This window comes from Hippocampus bargibanti, linkage group LG19 (assembly GCF_051943395.1).
Source record: "Hippocampus bargibanti isolate YZ-2025 linkage group LG19, ASM5194339v1, whole genome shotgun sequence".
Classification (NCBI taxonomy): Eukaryota; Metazoa; Chordata; class Actinopteri; order Syngnathiformes; family Syngnathidae; genus Hippocampus; species Hippocampus bargibanti.
Genome location: NC_142752.1, coordinates 2,480,001 through 2,495,841, shown reverse-complemented (window position 1 = coordinate 2,495,841; position 15,841 = coordinate 2,480,001). Strand labels below are relative to the sequence as shown.

The window sequence follows — 15,841 nt, the reverse complement described above, 5'->3', positions numbered from 1 at the left end:
GTGATAAAATGCTTACTTGACACTTGATGGGCGAGAAAGCACTGGAGGTCAAATCCTTTTGCATATAAAGGATACAAACGTGCATTTTCTATCATCTTTTAAGTACATTTTTCCCTCTCGTGCACATAATCATTCCATTTTACTCCAAAATAGCACGCTGAACCACAATAGAGTCCACGAATGAGTCCCTATGTAAGTATGTATCATAGCCAAGCCATGAAATCTAGTTCATTGGCAAAATGATGAGTTTATGTGAAGCGTTCTGGGGAGGACAGGTCGCCCTCCTCCACATCAAACCCACAATCGCATCTCTCCACAGTTCCAGTGAGCGAGCCCAGCTGGCTGGGAAATGCGCGCTCAGTGAAACAAACGGGAGGAGGCGGAGGAGGAAGAGAGACTGAAGGCAAGAGGACGTCCGCCTTCATCGCGTATACTCGTTCATGTTCACGCCGTCATCCGCGTCGGCATCTCTCCAAACCGGGCTACATTTCAACGATATCCCGACGGATTTTTGCCTTGGATTGTTTTAAAAATTCCATTTTACGCACGCACGGATGCGCCCGTAGCTGTTCCTCTCCGTTCACCGCGAGGAGGTAGGCGCGTTACACTTCACTCTAATCATCAAAAATACTATTATTGTTATTTAAATATGCTCTAGTGCATCGTCGATAGCCCCGCCGTTCATTAATGGTGAAGTTTTTTTTCGTTATATAATCCTAATCTGGTGCATTTTCTGACACGAGCCTTTTGGATGAACGCGCGTCTACTCGGGTCACGCAAACGGTAGCGATTTGCCAAAAGACACGCACATTAACGATTGCAAATTTGTCTTGAGGACGTAAATATTTTTTTTTTGTGAGGGTGTGAGCGTTCGTTGCGTGATGCAATGAGAGACTTCGCGAAGTGGAAAGTTTCAGCAAACACACCACCCGCGCTCATCAACTATAGCAGGGGATTAGCGACATTTCAAATGTTATATCCTTTAAAAACACGATGCACGCGTTAATTACAGCCTTAGTTTCACCATGGGGGTGTTACATTTGCTCGTCGTGATGCCGCGTTTCCAAATTACGCACTCTATATCCTCCCCTTCCTTTTTTAAAATCGCTATGAAATCGATGTAAATCTGTTTTACATGCAGGCAATACGGCGTTGGGGGTGTTGGTGGGGGGGGGGCTTCTTTGATGGGAATATGTGACTGATCAAAAGTTACAAGTCAGCTCACGCAACCGAATGATGAATCTCTGTTTACGGCGAATGCCTTCCGATAGCAGAATAATCATTAGAGTGGTCCATGGGGGCAATCCAAGACTTTTTTTTTTTATCACACTCAAATGTGTCTATTTAATGGACAACCGACATCACTTTTTCGTTTACTAACTGACATCAGAAAAACGTTTTATAGCATCTAAAATACCCAAAACCCACAGTATGATATTTTTAATCAAATGCAAAACACCAATAAAACTGACTTAAAGTGTCCAAAATCTGAAAAAAATGAACCAGGAAGTGGCCAGTTTCAGAAGGTCCCGCCCCCTTGTTCGTGGTGTCACCCCAAGACGTCTTGCATTGCTGGAGAATCAAAACAATGGCTTTAGATTCGGACAAGATGCTTTCTTGTTACCCATACAGTTATGAATATGATTCAAATAGTTCTGAAGAGGAAAGCATACATGTTTGCAATCGATTAAAGAATTTATTCCGAGCCATTTTGAGGCAATGGGGGGGGGGGGATGTAGCACCAAAAAAAGAGGCAGAAAAGGGCGACAAAGTTCCGTGTAAGGAATTAATCAGCCTGTTTCCACAGCCTGATTAATTCCTTACACGGAGCTTTGTCGCCCTCTTCTGCCTCTTTTTGGTGCAACACGAAGTTTTCAGACCAAACAAGTACAACAAAATGGAATGGAATGGAAGGACTGCTACAATGTGTCCTTTTTTTCGGTCAGGGGCGTTCCTTCAGTGACGTCACGTACAGTCTCGTCACCAACTCAAAAACAAGACTTCCGAAATATTCAGCGCGAGTCTTAAAACGTAAAATATAGCTATATGCGGTGGAATCTTTGTAAAATACGCACAGTAGAAGTCATTTGAAGCCATTTTACAAATTATGGACACAACTTGTCCGGAGACGTCGGTTGTCCTTTAAGGCTTATTTTGTCTTTTTTGTAGCAGCTTTCCACATAATTGTTGACCTTATATGGCTGCAAGAGGGCCCAAAATATGAGAACCCAGTCTTGGTACAATGTAGCATCGTAACATGTGAGTCAGCTGACACATACAATGATCAAAATCACCTCAATTGCGGGAATGACTTGCTAGGTTGCCACAAAAGGTGCTCTGGTGGGCCCCTAACTGGACCTCGGCAGTAGTAAAAATAATTTTAAAAAACAGCCGGTGATTGATGTTGAATTAAAAAGGGCCTTCTGGCCAAAGATTATGATTGACAGCCGAGATGGGAAGAGGGGAGACGCTGAATGGAGAAAAGGTCTCCAAAGCGTGATGAGGTCTTGGTTGGATTACATGATGGGAAAAAAAAGGATGCACGGATCCTGAATGCATCAATGCATCATTTAGTGACTGTATCTTATGTGGGGCTTCTTATGTCCATCGTTTTAATAATTCAAACACTATTTATCCCGGAATAATCACTTATTTGAATTGCATTTTGAAAATAAATTTGTGTAATTTATAAAAGATGCTCTATACTGCAGTGGTGGGCCGTGCGGCCCGTGCATGTTATTTCAAGGCCTTCAGTAGTGCTATGTCTGAATCAATCAGCTTCAATTGTGGTGTGATATTACTACACATCCACTAGAAGGTGGCGTTGGCCAGAAAATAACTTATGAATTGAAGAAACTTAAGAAATACTGTCATTACTCTGTTCGAATTTTTACTATGATTCATAATAACCACGTAAAATTGCAATATTATTTGCTATTTTTGCTAGCTTCGTAGCTGTCCAACATTTCTTCATGATGTCTATTCTTGGAAAGTCCATCCTGAAAATGGCTTTATAATAATAATAATAATAATAATAATAATAATAATAATAATAATACAGTAAAGTCTCGTTATATCGATATCGGATATATCGATAGTCCCGGTTATATCGATACTATTTCTATGCACGCACGGAGAAAATTACATGCAAACAGGGTCGGATATATCGATAGTCCCGGTTATATCGATATTTTTTCGGACTCCCTTGAATATCGATATAACGGGACTTTACTGTAATAATAATAATAATAGATAAATAATAACCAGCCAGCCAGCTAGATAGCTAATAGATAGCTAGGTCGCTAACCAGCTAGATATTTTACAGTAAACATCAAATTGGAGTGAAAAATAGTGTGAAGTGTTCAAAAAAATAGCCAGCTAGATCGGTAATAGATAGCAAATAGCTAGCTAGCCTGTTAGCTAGCCAGATAGCCAGCTAGATATTTTACAGTAAACATCAAATTGGAGTGAAAAATAAAGTGTCAAGTGTCTTAACATTGAAGGTAAGAAAAGGTTCCGCTAAGCCGATTTTGATCCGGACCCCAAACCGCAGACGATAGGACACTCACAAACCCGTGAGACCCGACACGCCATTTTTTTTTTCCGCCGCCTCGGTTCAATTAACGTGTCTTCCTACGTGTCTCGCTGAGGCAGCCGATATCCTATCCTGGTTTGTCCTTGGAGTTGAGTTAAAGCGCAAGTCGTCTCTTCGTTAGCGCTTTCAAATGACCCCCGTTGTTGTGCGCTGAATGATGAGATGTTGGACACTTTGGAATGACCCTCTTCTTTCCCATGTAGGGCCTTTTTTTCCCGGACAGCTGGCCTCTCGGCGAAGTTAATGAGGCTTACGCGGTGACATAAATTTCACATTGACTATTTCACTGACACTTTCTCCCTAAAGGACTGGGCTCAAAAATGCCCTTCAGCCAAGCATAAGAATATCAGCTCAAATTCTAGGCTAGAAGAACCACATTCAAAAAAAGCAGCTAGCCAGCTAGCGAGCGAATAAATAGCTAATAGCTAGCGAATAGATACTGTATTAACTAGGTACCTAGCTGGCTATGTATTTGTTATCCATTTGCTATCTATTTGCTATCTATTAGCTATCTGGCTAGCTAGCTCTGAAGCTGGCTATTTATTAGCTATATGGCTATCTAGCTAGCTACCTTTCTATCTATTTGAGTTACTTCTGGGTTGAGTGAACGCTGGCGCATGTGGCTATCGCGCCACACCAGCAGAAAAACCGATCCTGTGACTGTAAAGTGACCTTGAGAGTTTTGAAAGGCGCTTAGAAATATTAATATTATAAATGAAAATGTATTATTATTATTATTATTAAGACAAGGAAAACGATCATGTCAGCCATGATGGTGTTGTCAGGGAGACACACGCAGGGACCCATATGGGTCCGCTGATAGCACGTTAGCGTAGGTATCAGTGAATAGTTTGACGCAAGATTAACTATGCAGAGCAGGTGGTTGAAGGTTCCATTGTGTGGCACATGGCGGAGGACTGACAAACGTCTGCATTTTGGGCTTTTGTCATGGAAATGGTCCTCGGCGACGCAATTCAACAGCTGCGAGCGCCGCAAGGACGATGTTGGTATTCCGTCCCCTCGCAGCGCCATCTGTAATGGAAATAACGAGGAAAATTCCACAAAATGTCACAGTTGACGGCGGATTTGAATACCCGTATATAAATTGCACCATCCTAAAATCTGCTGTGAATGGCTGGTGATGATTGTAATCCCTTAAAGACATGCAAATGAGCACGGTAGAGGATAATTAGTTATATTTACCAGGAGTCTAGCAGGCCTTCCGTGCCGGTCGGCGAAAGTCGTGTTCTAGTTCTACAGTTCGGAACTAAAATTCAACAATGCCGCTTTGCGCAATTTTAAAGCTTGATCTACATGACGCTTTATTTGAAATGACCGTATTTTCTGTTCTGTAAGGCGCACCTAAAAGAAAAACAATTTTCAAAAGCGGACCATGCGCCTCATCATGCGGTGCGCCTTGTGCATGGGAAACGTTTTAAAATATGTGACGATGTGCCGAAAAAAACCTTCCAGTGCCGTTTTTTTGTCATTTTTACTGAAATTGCTATCTGATAGCTAACTAGCTGGCTAGCTATCTATATATTAGCTATATCGCTATATAGCTAGCTAGCTATATGGCTATATAGCTAGCTAGCTGGTTAGCTAGCAATATATTAGTTATATAGCTATATAGCCAGATAGCTATTTAGCTATCTAGATCCTGTGACTGTTAAGTGACCTTGAGAGTTTTGAAAGGCGCTTATAAATGAAATGTATTATTGTTATCATTGTTATTATTGTTATTATTGTTATTAGCTATCTATTAGCGGCTTTCTATCTATTTGATTTACTAGCTTGTTAGCTAGCTTAAAAAAACACATGTCATTTGTTGAAGGTGCGCTTTATATTCCAGAAAATACCGTCACGATAAGTCAGTCATTCACTAACATGTCAAAAAGTCGATATTATCATCCTGGTGTCAGTTGAAGCTTCGTTTGCCCAAAACGAAGCACCAAAGTGCGATTTTCTCCATTTATTTTCTCAGCCTTGATGTTTTTCCTCAAGGTTTTATCAATCGTATCTGTGACTGTCGGTAGGAAAGAACTGTTAGATCCCGACAGGCTCGAAGGTAAACTATGGTTTACCTGCTTACGTTCCCTGCCGACCCGTCACTTTCTTATGTGCTCTCTTGTATTTATCTCATTTTTTTTTTCCTTCCAAACGCTATCCTGGCTTTCTGTGGATAACATGTGGGCGTCGCGTAACTTTGTAGTACTTTGTGGCAATGGGGGATTGAACTAAAGATCCGCTGCCGGGTTTGAGTCAGACTATTACACGTCAAGGCACACCGAAGTTATCCAAATGGCAAGAATGTTACTTTGGCTTGCTGTGAGAATGCTGAGTAATGTAGCAAAATGGGGCTAAAAAGTTGTAGATGAATATTCCCGTCCTGCTGCAGATAGCCAATATCATTTTTGCGTTGCATTAGCTGCTAAATGGCAATCGTACAGTGATACCTCAGCTTACGAACTTAATTGGTTCGCAGAAAGTGTGGCGTAAGGCGAAACGTGTGGCTTCCAAACATTAATTTCCCATAGGAAATCATTAAAAATGAGAATAATCCATTTCCAGGTCCACATAAAACATATTTTTTTTTACTAATCAAGCCTTAAAACTACACCAAAATACCTTATTTTGTGTATAATAAATGTTCTATTGTATTGTAATTAAATAAATAAACTGTACGGTATAATAAAGTTGTTTTATTTACCTTTGTGATGGTTGTTGTTGTAGTTGCCTCTTGATGATATCCGAGTGAAGTTGCCGTGCTTTCTCGGCAATAATACCCTCACACACTGTCCCCTGCTAGCTTATGTTCTTCAATCCAAATCAACAGAAGTTTTTCAACCTCTTCTATGCCTGAGACCATTGCTTAGACAACACAGAAACACACGTAGCCACATGTAGCAATGATCGACTTAGCACACTGGTACTGGGACATTAAGTCACACCTCGTTCGTGTTTTTGGATGATCTCCTTCTTCTGCTCGACCGTGATTTTCTTTTATGTACTCTTTAGCTGAAGCCTGTGGTGGGGTAATCGTATCCCTTATTTGGGCTTGTTTCCTTCTCAAACTTTGTTTCATCTTTTCATTTCAGGTTTGTTTAAGGCTTGCCTGACACGACAAAGCAAACCATGGGGCACGGACCAACAATGAAAATCATGCGCTTCAATCCGGGAAGTCGCCGCAAAGAAAAGACCCAAGATGCACCTCTGAATCACTGATCCTCGTAGCATCTCTGTAGCGGATCAGCTTGACGGGGAGGAAGTGAAGGAGGGAGGATATTTTTATCTTTGCTTACAGTTAGCTTTTCGGATAGATTTCATCCATCAACATTTGATCTGTATCAGATAGTTAAAAACACAAAAAGACGAACAGATGTTTTATGATAAAGCAATGCGGTTATATAAAACATATCAAAGGCAATTTCGAAAGCTGCCCTAATCAAGTATCTCCGTCAACTCAAGTGGACATTTGTCGATTTCCAATCGTCTCCGGTGCGACAATGATTCCAAACGGCTCACCTGGGAAAGTTCTCCTGCTGCTGGGGACCGCATTGGCGCTGAGTGCGGGATTGCAGTTTACCGGCTCCCAAGGTCAGTGGGCTCGATACCCGCGTTGGGACGCCAGTACCAGAAGCGACCTGACCTTCCGCTTCAAGTCTTCCCAATCCGAAGGCCTCTTGCTTTACTTTGACGATGGCGGATATTGTGATTTCCTACTCCTCACCCTGTCCGAAGGCAGGATGCGTCTTCGCTTCAGCATCGATTGTGCCGAAACCACCGTCACATCAGAGCAGATGGTCAACGACAGCCGCTGGCATTTTATCGCTATCAACAGGCACGATTTGCGGACCGGTTTGGCCGTGAATGGCCAGACCAAGATGGCGGAGGTGCGACCTCAGCGCCAGTTCATGAAAATCATCAGCGACCTATTCCTCGGCGGGCTTCCAGGAGACATACGAACGTCTGCCATTACCTTGCCCTCGGTCCGCGAGATCGCACCTTTCGAGGGGATCATCACTGACCTGGTCTACGGAAGTAAACTGCCCGCGCTCATCGACAGTCAGAAGGTCCGTTTAGAAATGTTGGGCCTTTGCACGGAGAACCCTTGCGAGAACGGAGGGATCTGCTCACTGGCAGATGGAGAAACCTACTGTGACTGCTCCCGAACTGGATTTGTTGGGCGATACTGCAACCAAGGTAAGACAACATATGGAATACCGATCAACATATTAACTCATTCACTGCCATTCAGGAATTTATTCGGGAATTGAAAATATGACGTAGAGAGCCATTCCCGAATTTGGTTGGGTTTTGTGTTTCATGCCGATAGAGCACTGGTCAGACCTCTGTCAATGTTTTTTCTCTTCAACGAGGGGGCAGCATTTGCCCTTTGTCCATGTTCGCGCTTTGTTACAGCTTCAGCTGTTGTTAAAACGCTATATACAGTAAATCAAGATGTTTGGATTGTATTTTGTACAGTCACCCTCATTTCGAGCTCATATAACTACAGACCCATATAGTTTAGGAATTAACTCTTATTTTATGATGAAAGAAGAGAGTCGAAGGTTTCTAACGCTGCCTTGAATGTTTACATATGTAGTCCTAAGAATGAATACAGGTAACATCCGACTTACAACCGAGTTCCGTTCCGACGAAACGGTCGTAAGACAAAATGGTCGTAAGTCAAAATTTGTGCATTTGTGCACATTGTCTCGCAGTGAATGAGTTAACATAAAAAAAATTAACGCTGTCTAATGAAAATAACTTATCCATGTTCCCGCGGAATTGATTCTTCCCCAACGAAGGTCTCTACCACGAAGCCCGGCTCTAGTTCTTGTATCACGCTTGTTATATCTCAAATGACAAAACACTTTCTTATCAAAGTTGTCTTTTTCGCCGGAAATCTGACTCAGCTCCCGCGAGGACGCGCAGAGACCCGAAGGTACAAAATGTTTGGATGAACTTTATTTCCTCTTTTTCTATGCCAAGGTAACCTGTTTTTGGGGGCGGAGCGCTCAGGTGTTACGTATGCTTCTTTGATCACATTTTAAATTCTTTTTATAATAACAATCCATTTAATTTCTAAGCACCTTTCAAAACTCTCAAGGTCACTTTACAGTCACAGGATAAGTTTTTCTGTGGGTGAGCAGCGGCAGCCACACGCGTCAGCGTTCACTCAACCTGGAATAACTCAAATAGATAGAAAACTAGCTAGCTAACTATTTACTAGCTATCTGGCCAGCCAGTCGGCGACCCATTAACTATATTAGCTAGTCAGCTAGCTCTCTATTTATTTGAGTAGCTAATAGATAGCTAATGGATAGCCAACTAGCGAGCCAGACAGCCAAAAGCTAGCCAGCTAGATAGCTGCTGATGTTACCTATTATTTGACTGTTTTGTGTGGATTTTTACATACAGGTTAAAATGACCCACAACATAATCAACATCAGCTATTAATAATAGATATTTAGGGCATATACTGTATGTGTGATGTCATTGAAGGCCCGTTTGTAAATTTCATATGGTGTCTCTTGATTCAGGAAATCGACACGTAGGCGTTTGCTACCACTAAGGCACAGGTGTCAAAGTCACGGCCCGGGGGCCAAATCCTGCCTGCCACATCATTTTTTTCGGCCCGCGAAAGCTAATTCCATGATGCTTGCTAAAATCGGAACCAAAATGTCAGATTTTTGGATGTAAACCACATTAACAGTCATTATTCTTGACTTCAGATTTGAAAACTAGTTATTTGTTAATTTGTTGTGCGCTTTTATACGACCATCACAAAGGTAAATAAAACGACTTTATTATACTGTACAGTTTATTTCTTTAATCATAATACCATAGCACATTTTTTATCCATAAAATAAGGTATATTTTGTGTAGTTTTAAGGCTTAGAAAATTAGAAAATTATGTTTTATGGGGACCTGGGAATGGATTATTCTCATTTTAATGGTTTCCGATGGGAACACACTTTTGGCCTTACACACTCTGTCTGGGAACCAATTAAGTTCATAAGCCAAGGTATCACTGTACTCATTCATTTGTTGTGCGTTCTCGATGTAATATGCGGAGGGGATTAAACATTCTAATGGCTTCCCCAAATTCATAACGGCCCTCGAGAGGAACCCATAACTACACCCTTGTACAAATTAATTGCACCACCATGTGATCTTGACTTTTTGCTGGTTTAAATCATTATAAAGCTTGTGAAAAGTTCAGAACAATGTTTGCCACGATAGGGGTGGAGTCTGTCTGATATACTTGACCAACCACATTCCACAATTGCTTGTTTGACAGGCCTCTGATTGGATAATTAATGGATTACCATGTCCTAATCCCCTTTCCGTCAGGTATAAAAATGTGTTTTTGGCTTTTAATCAGTTCTTCTTCAACGAGATGGATACAACACCGCAGATTTCTTTTCACAGAAGGACATTATTGTGATGAATTGGCCTGGCAATTCACCGGACTTGAACTCGATTGAGAATTTATGGTCAATAATCAAGATTCGTCAGCGTGAGAAAGATTGCACAACAAATAAACCCTATTTTGTGCTATAATTAGGACCTGGCACAGGTCCTAATGCCAAAACGCATCGCTGAGGTGATAAAGAACAAGGGACGACACACTTCTTACTTACCAAAATGTACATTTGAATCATTTGAGTTGTCAAAAAATGTAAACAATCAATTTTATAATTAAATAACAGGGCGGTGCAATTAATTTGCACAAGGGTGTACAATGTGGCCCGCGGCAAAAAAATGACTTTGACACCCCTGCACTAAGGGAATCGCGTATCGTTGACATACCACCAGATACCGAGAATTCATTTCAGTTTTGAAGACATCTCGTGCCATGTCATAAAAAATGCACAGCGCTACCAAAGGGGAATACACAAGTATGATCTTACACGGGAAGCATTTTTTTTTTCTTTCTCTGTAGGGATTAAAAAAAAACACATGAACAGAAGCATGTTGAAATTTCCTCATCTGCTGACCTGTTCTTGCCAGTCTGAATCAGACCGACTCGACTCCCCGGGGGAAGTGGGGGAAGGGATAAAACATCAGGGGAGTGCTCACTGAATTCTATTTTAATGCAATTGAGACACAGTGAGCAAAGGAATTTTTTGCTTGAAAATCTGACCCGCAACCGCTTTTTTTTAATAATAATAATAATAATAATAATAATTTCATTTATCAGCGCCTTTCAGAACTTTCAAGGACACTATAATCACAGGTAATCTTTTTCTGCGGGCGAGCAGCGGCAGCCGCATATGCATAATGATAATAATAATAATAATAATAATAATAATAATAATACCAATAACAATCATCGTCGTCATCATCATCATCACGATCATCATCACCATCATCATCACCATCACGGTCACCATCACGGTCATCACCACGATCATCAACACGTTCAACACCACGATCGTCATCACCATCGTCATCACCGTCGTCGTCACCATCGTCATCACTATCGTCATCACGATCATCATCACGATCACCATCACGATCACCATCACCACCACGATCATCACCACGATCATCAACACGTTCAACACCACGATCATCATCACGATCACCATCACGATCACCATCACCACCACGATCATCAACACGATCATCAACACGTTCAACACCACGATCATCATCACCACGATCAAGTAAATGATGTTTTTTTTGGACCAATTATGTGAAGTTCTGGAATCTGTGCTGGCACAATTCCCCAATATTGCACTGTGGTGTGTATGTGGTGACTAAATGCAAAACCAAACTAACACACCGCCCATTTTATGTATCTCCACAAGGTCAAGGAACATATAAGTGCCACTTTGATTTTGATTTTTGCCTGTAACATGGCCGTCTTTAGATCCAATGGAACCGTTCGAAGCTTAAATCCGAAGAGCTCGCCCGATGGCACTGTTCAGGACAGTACACGATGTGCTGGTTGCAGAGCAGTCAAGCGAGACTTATCCTCTTTCTGTTGCATTCCATTTGCTCATTGCTTTAGCTAAGCAGGCTGCGCGGGGTCCATTTTATGTCGAATCAAGCCCCAGGGGACGGATGATATCCTCGTTTTAAATATAGACGTGTTTTAAGGGCTAAAACTAAGGGCCTGCTGGATGCTCATTTGTCACGTCAGTTGCCTGCGTTTTCAATTTCGCCAGGTCTGCTCGCATATGTCAAGTTTTTCCGCCGACCCCCACCGCGACGCTCTCTGGCCGCCATTAACCGACTGTTGATTACGCAACACAGAGTGGGAAGCATAATTAGCAGGATAATGACCACCGAGATGGCGAATTTGTCCGCGGAATGCCTTGAAAAACATCGCATTGCCGACAAATTTCCATACCAAGCGCTTGTTCAAGCGTCCCCCTTCGAACGAAACGTTTTAACAATTCAAATCATCGGCGCGTGAGCGTTTAACAGCAATTAAACGCAAACAACTGCCGAGCGCACCTGTCTTTGCTAGCCCACTATTGACGACATCTGCCAAGACCTGTGACTCTTCCTACCGTAGGTCAAGGCTACAAAGGCGCAGACCTCGCACATACACAGTCAGCCAAGCGACGAGACCCTGGAGCTGTTTGTTAAAAAGAGACAGATGGTTGACTGAGTGCGATGGGCCCAGGTCGTGTTGAGTTCGCCACCGTCCTAATCGTAGCCTGCCGGCCCGCTGGGCACAAAGAGTTACTTGACGCAAATCAATAAGAAACGTGAAGATCAGAATCAGAATCAGAATCAGAATCATCTTTATTGCCAAGTATGTAGAACACACAAGGAATTTGTTTCCAGTAGAACAAGATGAGAGCGATGGTGTTTTTAGAAATACTATGTTTGGGTTGCCCCATTGGGGTTGCTAGCCCTTGGCTGACATATGCAAGGGAAATTGACTTTTGCTACAAGTACTTTTGTAAGTTGGATCCAATTTGAAGGAGCAGCATGTCCCGATTAATATGCGTTGGGGCAAGTCACATTTGAAACCATAGAATCGTGTAGTTCAGATATCCTCTCTTTCGTACATTGCAAACGTCGTCTCGATTTGGACGTAATCAATTGGCAGTGAATTGAAGGAAAAACAACATTTAAAGGACAACCGACACCATTTTTTTGTTTCCTAACTGACATCAGAAAAACGTTTTATAGCATCTAAAATACCCAAAAAACGCAGGCTGATATTTTTAGTCAAATGCAAAACACCAATAAAAAAGGAGTTAAAGCGTCCCAAAACTAAGTTAAAATGACCCCAGAGATGCAGTTTCAGAAGGTCCCGCCCCCTTGTTCGTGACGTCACCCAAGGACGTCTTGCCTTGTTCTAGAATCAAAACAATGGCTTCAGAGAGTTCCGATTCAGAGAATATGCTTTCTTGTTACTCATCCAGTTATGAATATGATTCAAATAGTTCTGAAGAGGAAAGCATAAATGTTTGCAATCGATTAAAGAAGTCCTCCCGTATCAATTCGAGCCGTCAGGACTCCAATGTAGCGTCCCAGAAAATGCACAAGATGGCGCCCGAGCTCCATTGGAAATGGGCTGATTTGTCTGCTGGGAATTTGTGTCAACTAGTATTTATTTATGAGTTTTCCTTCTAATTTCGCCATCAACACGAAGTTTTCAGACCAAGCAAAGTACCCAAAATGCATTGTGTGTCGCTTTTTATTATTATTAGCTTTGGAAATATACGCTACATTTATAGTAATGATGCGAATATCAAGCCACTATTCTCTTTCATTCAATTAACTCGGGATGACTTGAAGTGATATTCAAAAGGTCAAGGTTATTAAGAGCCAGACTCTATTATTCAAAGTGTATGTAAAGCGACGGCTCGTTTTTAAAAAAAAAAAAAACCCGTGTCGCATTTAAAATGAGACGGCATTTTTTTTTAGCTTTAAAATATACACCGGTTTGATAAAAGGCTCGTCATTGACGACTCGGTTAAGCAAGTGCTGAAATGCTGCCTTCGGGCTTAGCTTTGGGGATTAATAAACAGACATGGGGGGAAAAATGTCAGTTACAATAATCTTACTATAAAAAGTAGGTCACGGGGCAAAAAAAAGAAAGAAAATGGTGCTGTGATTCCAGTGCGTGGAGGGGGGCACTAAGGGGGGGGGGGGGGCAGTTGTGCCTCATGCCCAAACCGAAAATGATGTTTGGATTTGAGTTGTGAAAATAGAGCAGGGATTACGCACTCGGACCACATGTCCTCAACAGCACATTGGCTTGTTCTGGAGCATGTCGCATCAAGAGAAAAGGGCTTTATCTGCATCTGGGGCTGGTTGTTTGACACGCGAGCACAACCCACGCGCTAGCTTTTTTACACCTATGCATACGTCTAAAAAGGGAGAAAAAAAAAGATGGCTGTTCATTTGTACAGGAAAGGCGTCCGTCGTCTCCCCGTCATCCCCCAACGGACATTATTTGTCCTTCCCTTTGGTTAGCCAATGTCATTCTTCATACGTGGGCTGAAAAGTAGCAGCCATTTTGAGCTCCCCGGCGGAGATAGAAAAAAAACCAACAATTTCACCCCTGGAGCCACTTTTTTTCGCCCCCACATGTTTGTCTTGATGTGCTGCCTCTGGAAAGTCGACTCATTCAAAACATTTTTTTTCTTTTGTGCGTATGAGATCGAGGACGATTAGCAGAATACAAAAAAAAGGTTGAATGGAGGGATGCAAGGTCAAGCCAAGAAGCAATTGCTTTCAAAATAAAATCTCCAAATGCTACTGCGATCAAGCTAGTAGACATCTACTCAAATATATCTTTTTTTTATTTTTTATTCATGACATTAGGATGACAAAAGTAAAGTATTTTTTGCACACAAACTTAATTTGTTGTCGTGAGCGTTACCCTGCAAATCCCCATTGGTAGTTGAATTTGTGCCAATAAATAAATAAATAAATAAATAAATAAATAGTGTATTTATGTATTATAAATATTATTCTTAATAAATAAATAAATGCATTGTTTATGTATTATAAATACTATTCTAAATACATAAATAACTTATTTATGTATTTACAGTATGTATTTATGTATGTATTTATGTATGAACTTATGTATGCGTTTATGTATTTATGTATTATTTAAATAAATAGTTTATTTACTTATTGTTTTAGTTATTTATTTATTAGTTCATTTGTTTGTTTGTTTATTTGGTTATGTAAATATGTATTTATATTTCCATTTATATATTTATTTATTCCTGCGTTCGTTTATATATTTGTTTAAAACAGAACTAACTAACTACACACATACACACATACATACATACATACATACATACATACATACATACATACATACATACATATTCCAATACATAATCCAACGATTCCAATAGGCATTCAGGGTCCGTGCAAAGATGGAAAGAGGTCTGATGAGAGCATTTTGGGGTCCTAAACAACTCGCCATACCATAAATCTGCCCCTGTGGATTTATGTTTGACTTATGTGTGACGCACCATGTGTGACGTGGGTGCAGAATATTATGTTATTTGAACAATATTCGAAATTGTATATATTTTTTCTTCAGCGCTGTGCCAAATATTTCACGCAAATCTGGCTCCTTTTCACAGATGGGACAGATTCAACTTTTTCTCTCTGCAGCTGTTTTATTGTGAAGTTGTCTTTTTGATCGTGCATGTCAAGGGGCACCTATTTCTCTTGACATGGAAAAAAACCTTTTGAGTGTTGGGGTCCTTTTTTTGAATTTGCATGCATGATGAACATGCAAAGACAAATGCTAATGTGTGTTGCTAATTGCAAACTTGTTTGCTTTCTCTTTCTTATCTTTTGGCCAATCCACAGCACCCCACCGAGCACCAGGTGAGTTTCATGCCAACCTCTCCTTTCATTTTTGTGGCTTGCATTTGCAAATGTTTGTTTGCATGACTTGTTTGCAATAATTGTATACACACGCAAACACACACACAGCCTTGTGCTAATGACTCTGGCTTGTTGTTGCAAACATGTTTTCAAACATTTGAAGGTAGTTGAAAAGCCAAGCGGCCAGGTGGTCTTAGTTTCAATTCAGGTTTGAGGGCCTTGTACCTCTTGATCTAGTAGAAATGAACAACAAACAACTGCATAAACTAGAGAATTATCCAAATCTCTACCCCATAGCCCCTCCCCCACCTCATATTCTTATATATAATAATAATTATTATTATTATTATTATACAGCCAACACATAGCCAACTATCTATCTAGCCAATAGATAGCGAATAGATA

General features: G+C 41.1%; 1 protein-coding gene across 12 annotated transcripts in view; it reads left to right on the top strand.

Moving 5' to 3' along the window:
• Nucleotides 1–383: 383 nt before the first annotated feature.
• Nucleotides 384–15,841, top strand: part of nrxn3b (neurexin 3b) — a 181,692-nt gene continuing 166,234 nt past the window's right edge. For 11 of the 12 annotated variants that reach the window (XM_089022745.1, XM_089022742.1, XM_089022738.1 and 8 more), the window contains exons 1-3: nucleotides 384–593; nucleotides 6,694–7,798; nucleotides 15,419–15,436. In XM_089022745.1, coding sequence (XP_088878871.1) covers nucleotides 6,982–7,798; nucleotides 15,419–15,436 — 835 coding nt within the window. In that variant the 5' untranslated portion in view covers nucleotides 384–593; nucleotides 6,694–6,981. The remainder of the gene's footprint in view (nucleotides 594–6,693; nucleotides 7,799–15,418; nucleotides 15,437–15,841) is intronic. The other variant, XM_089022743.1, reaches the window with a different exon arrangement.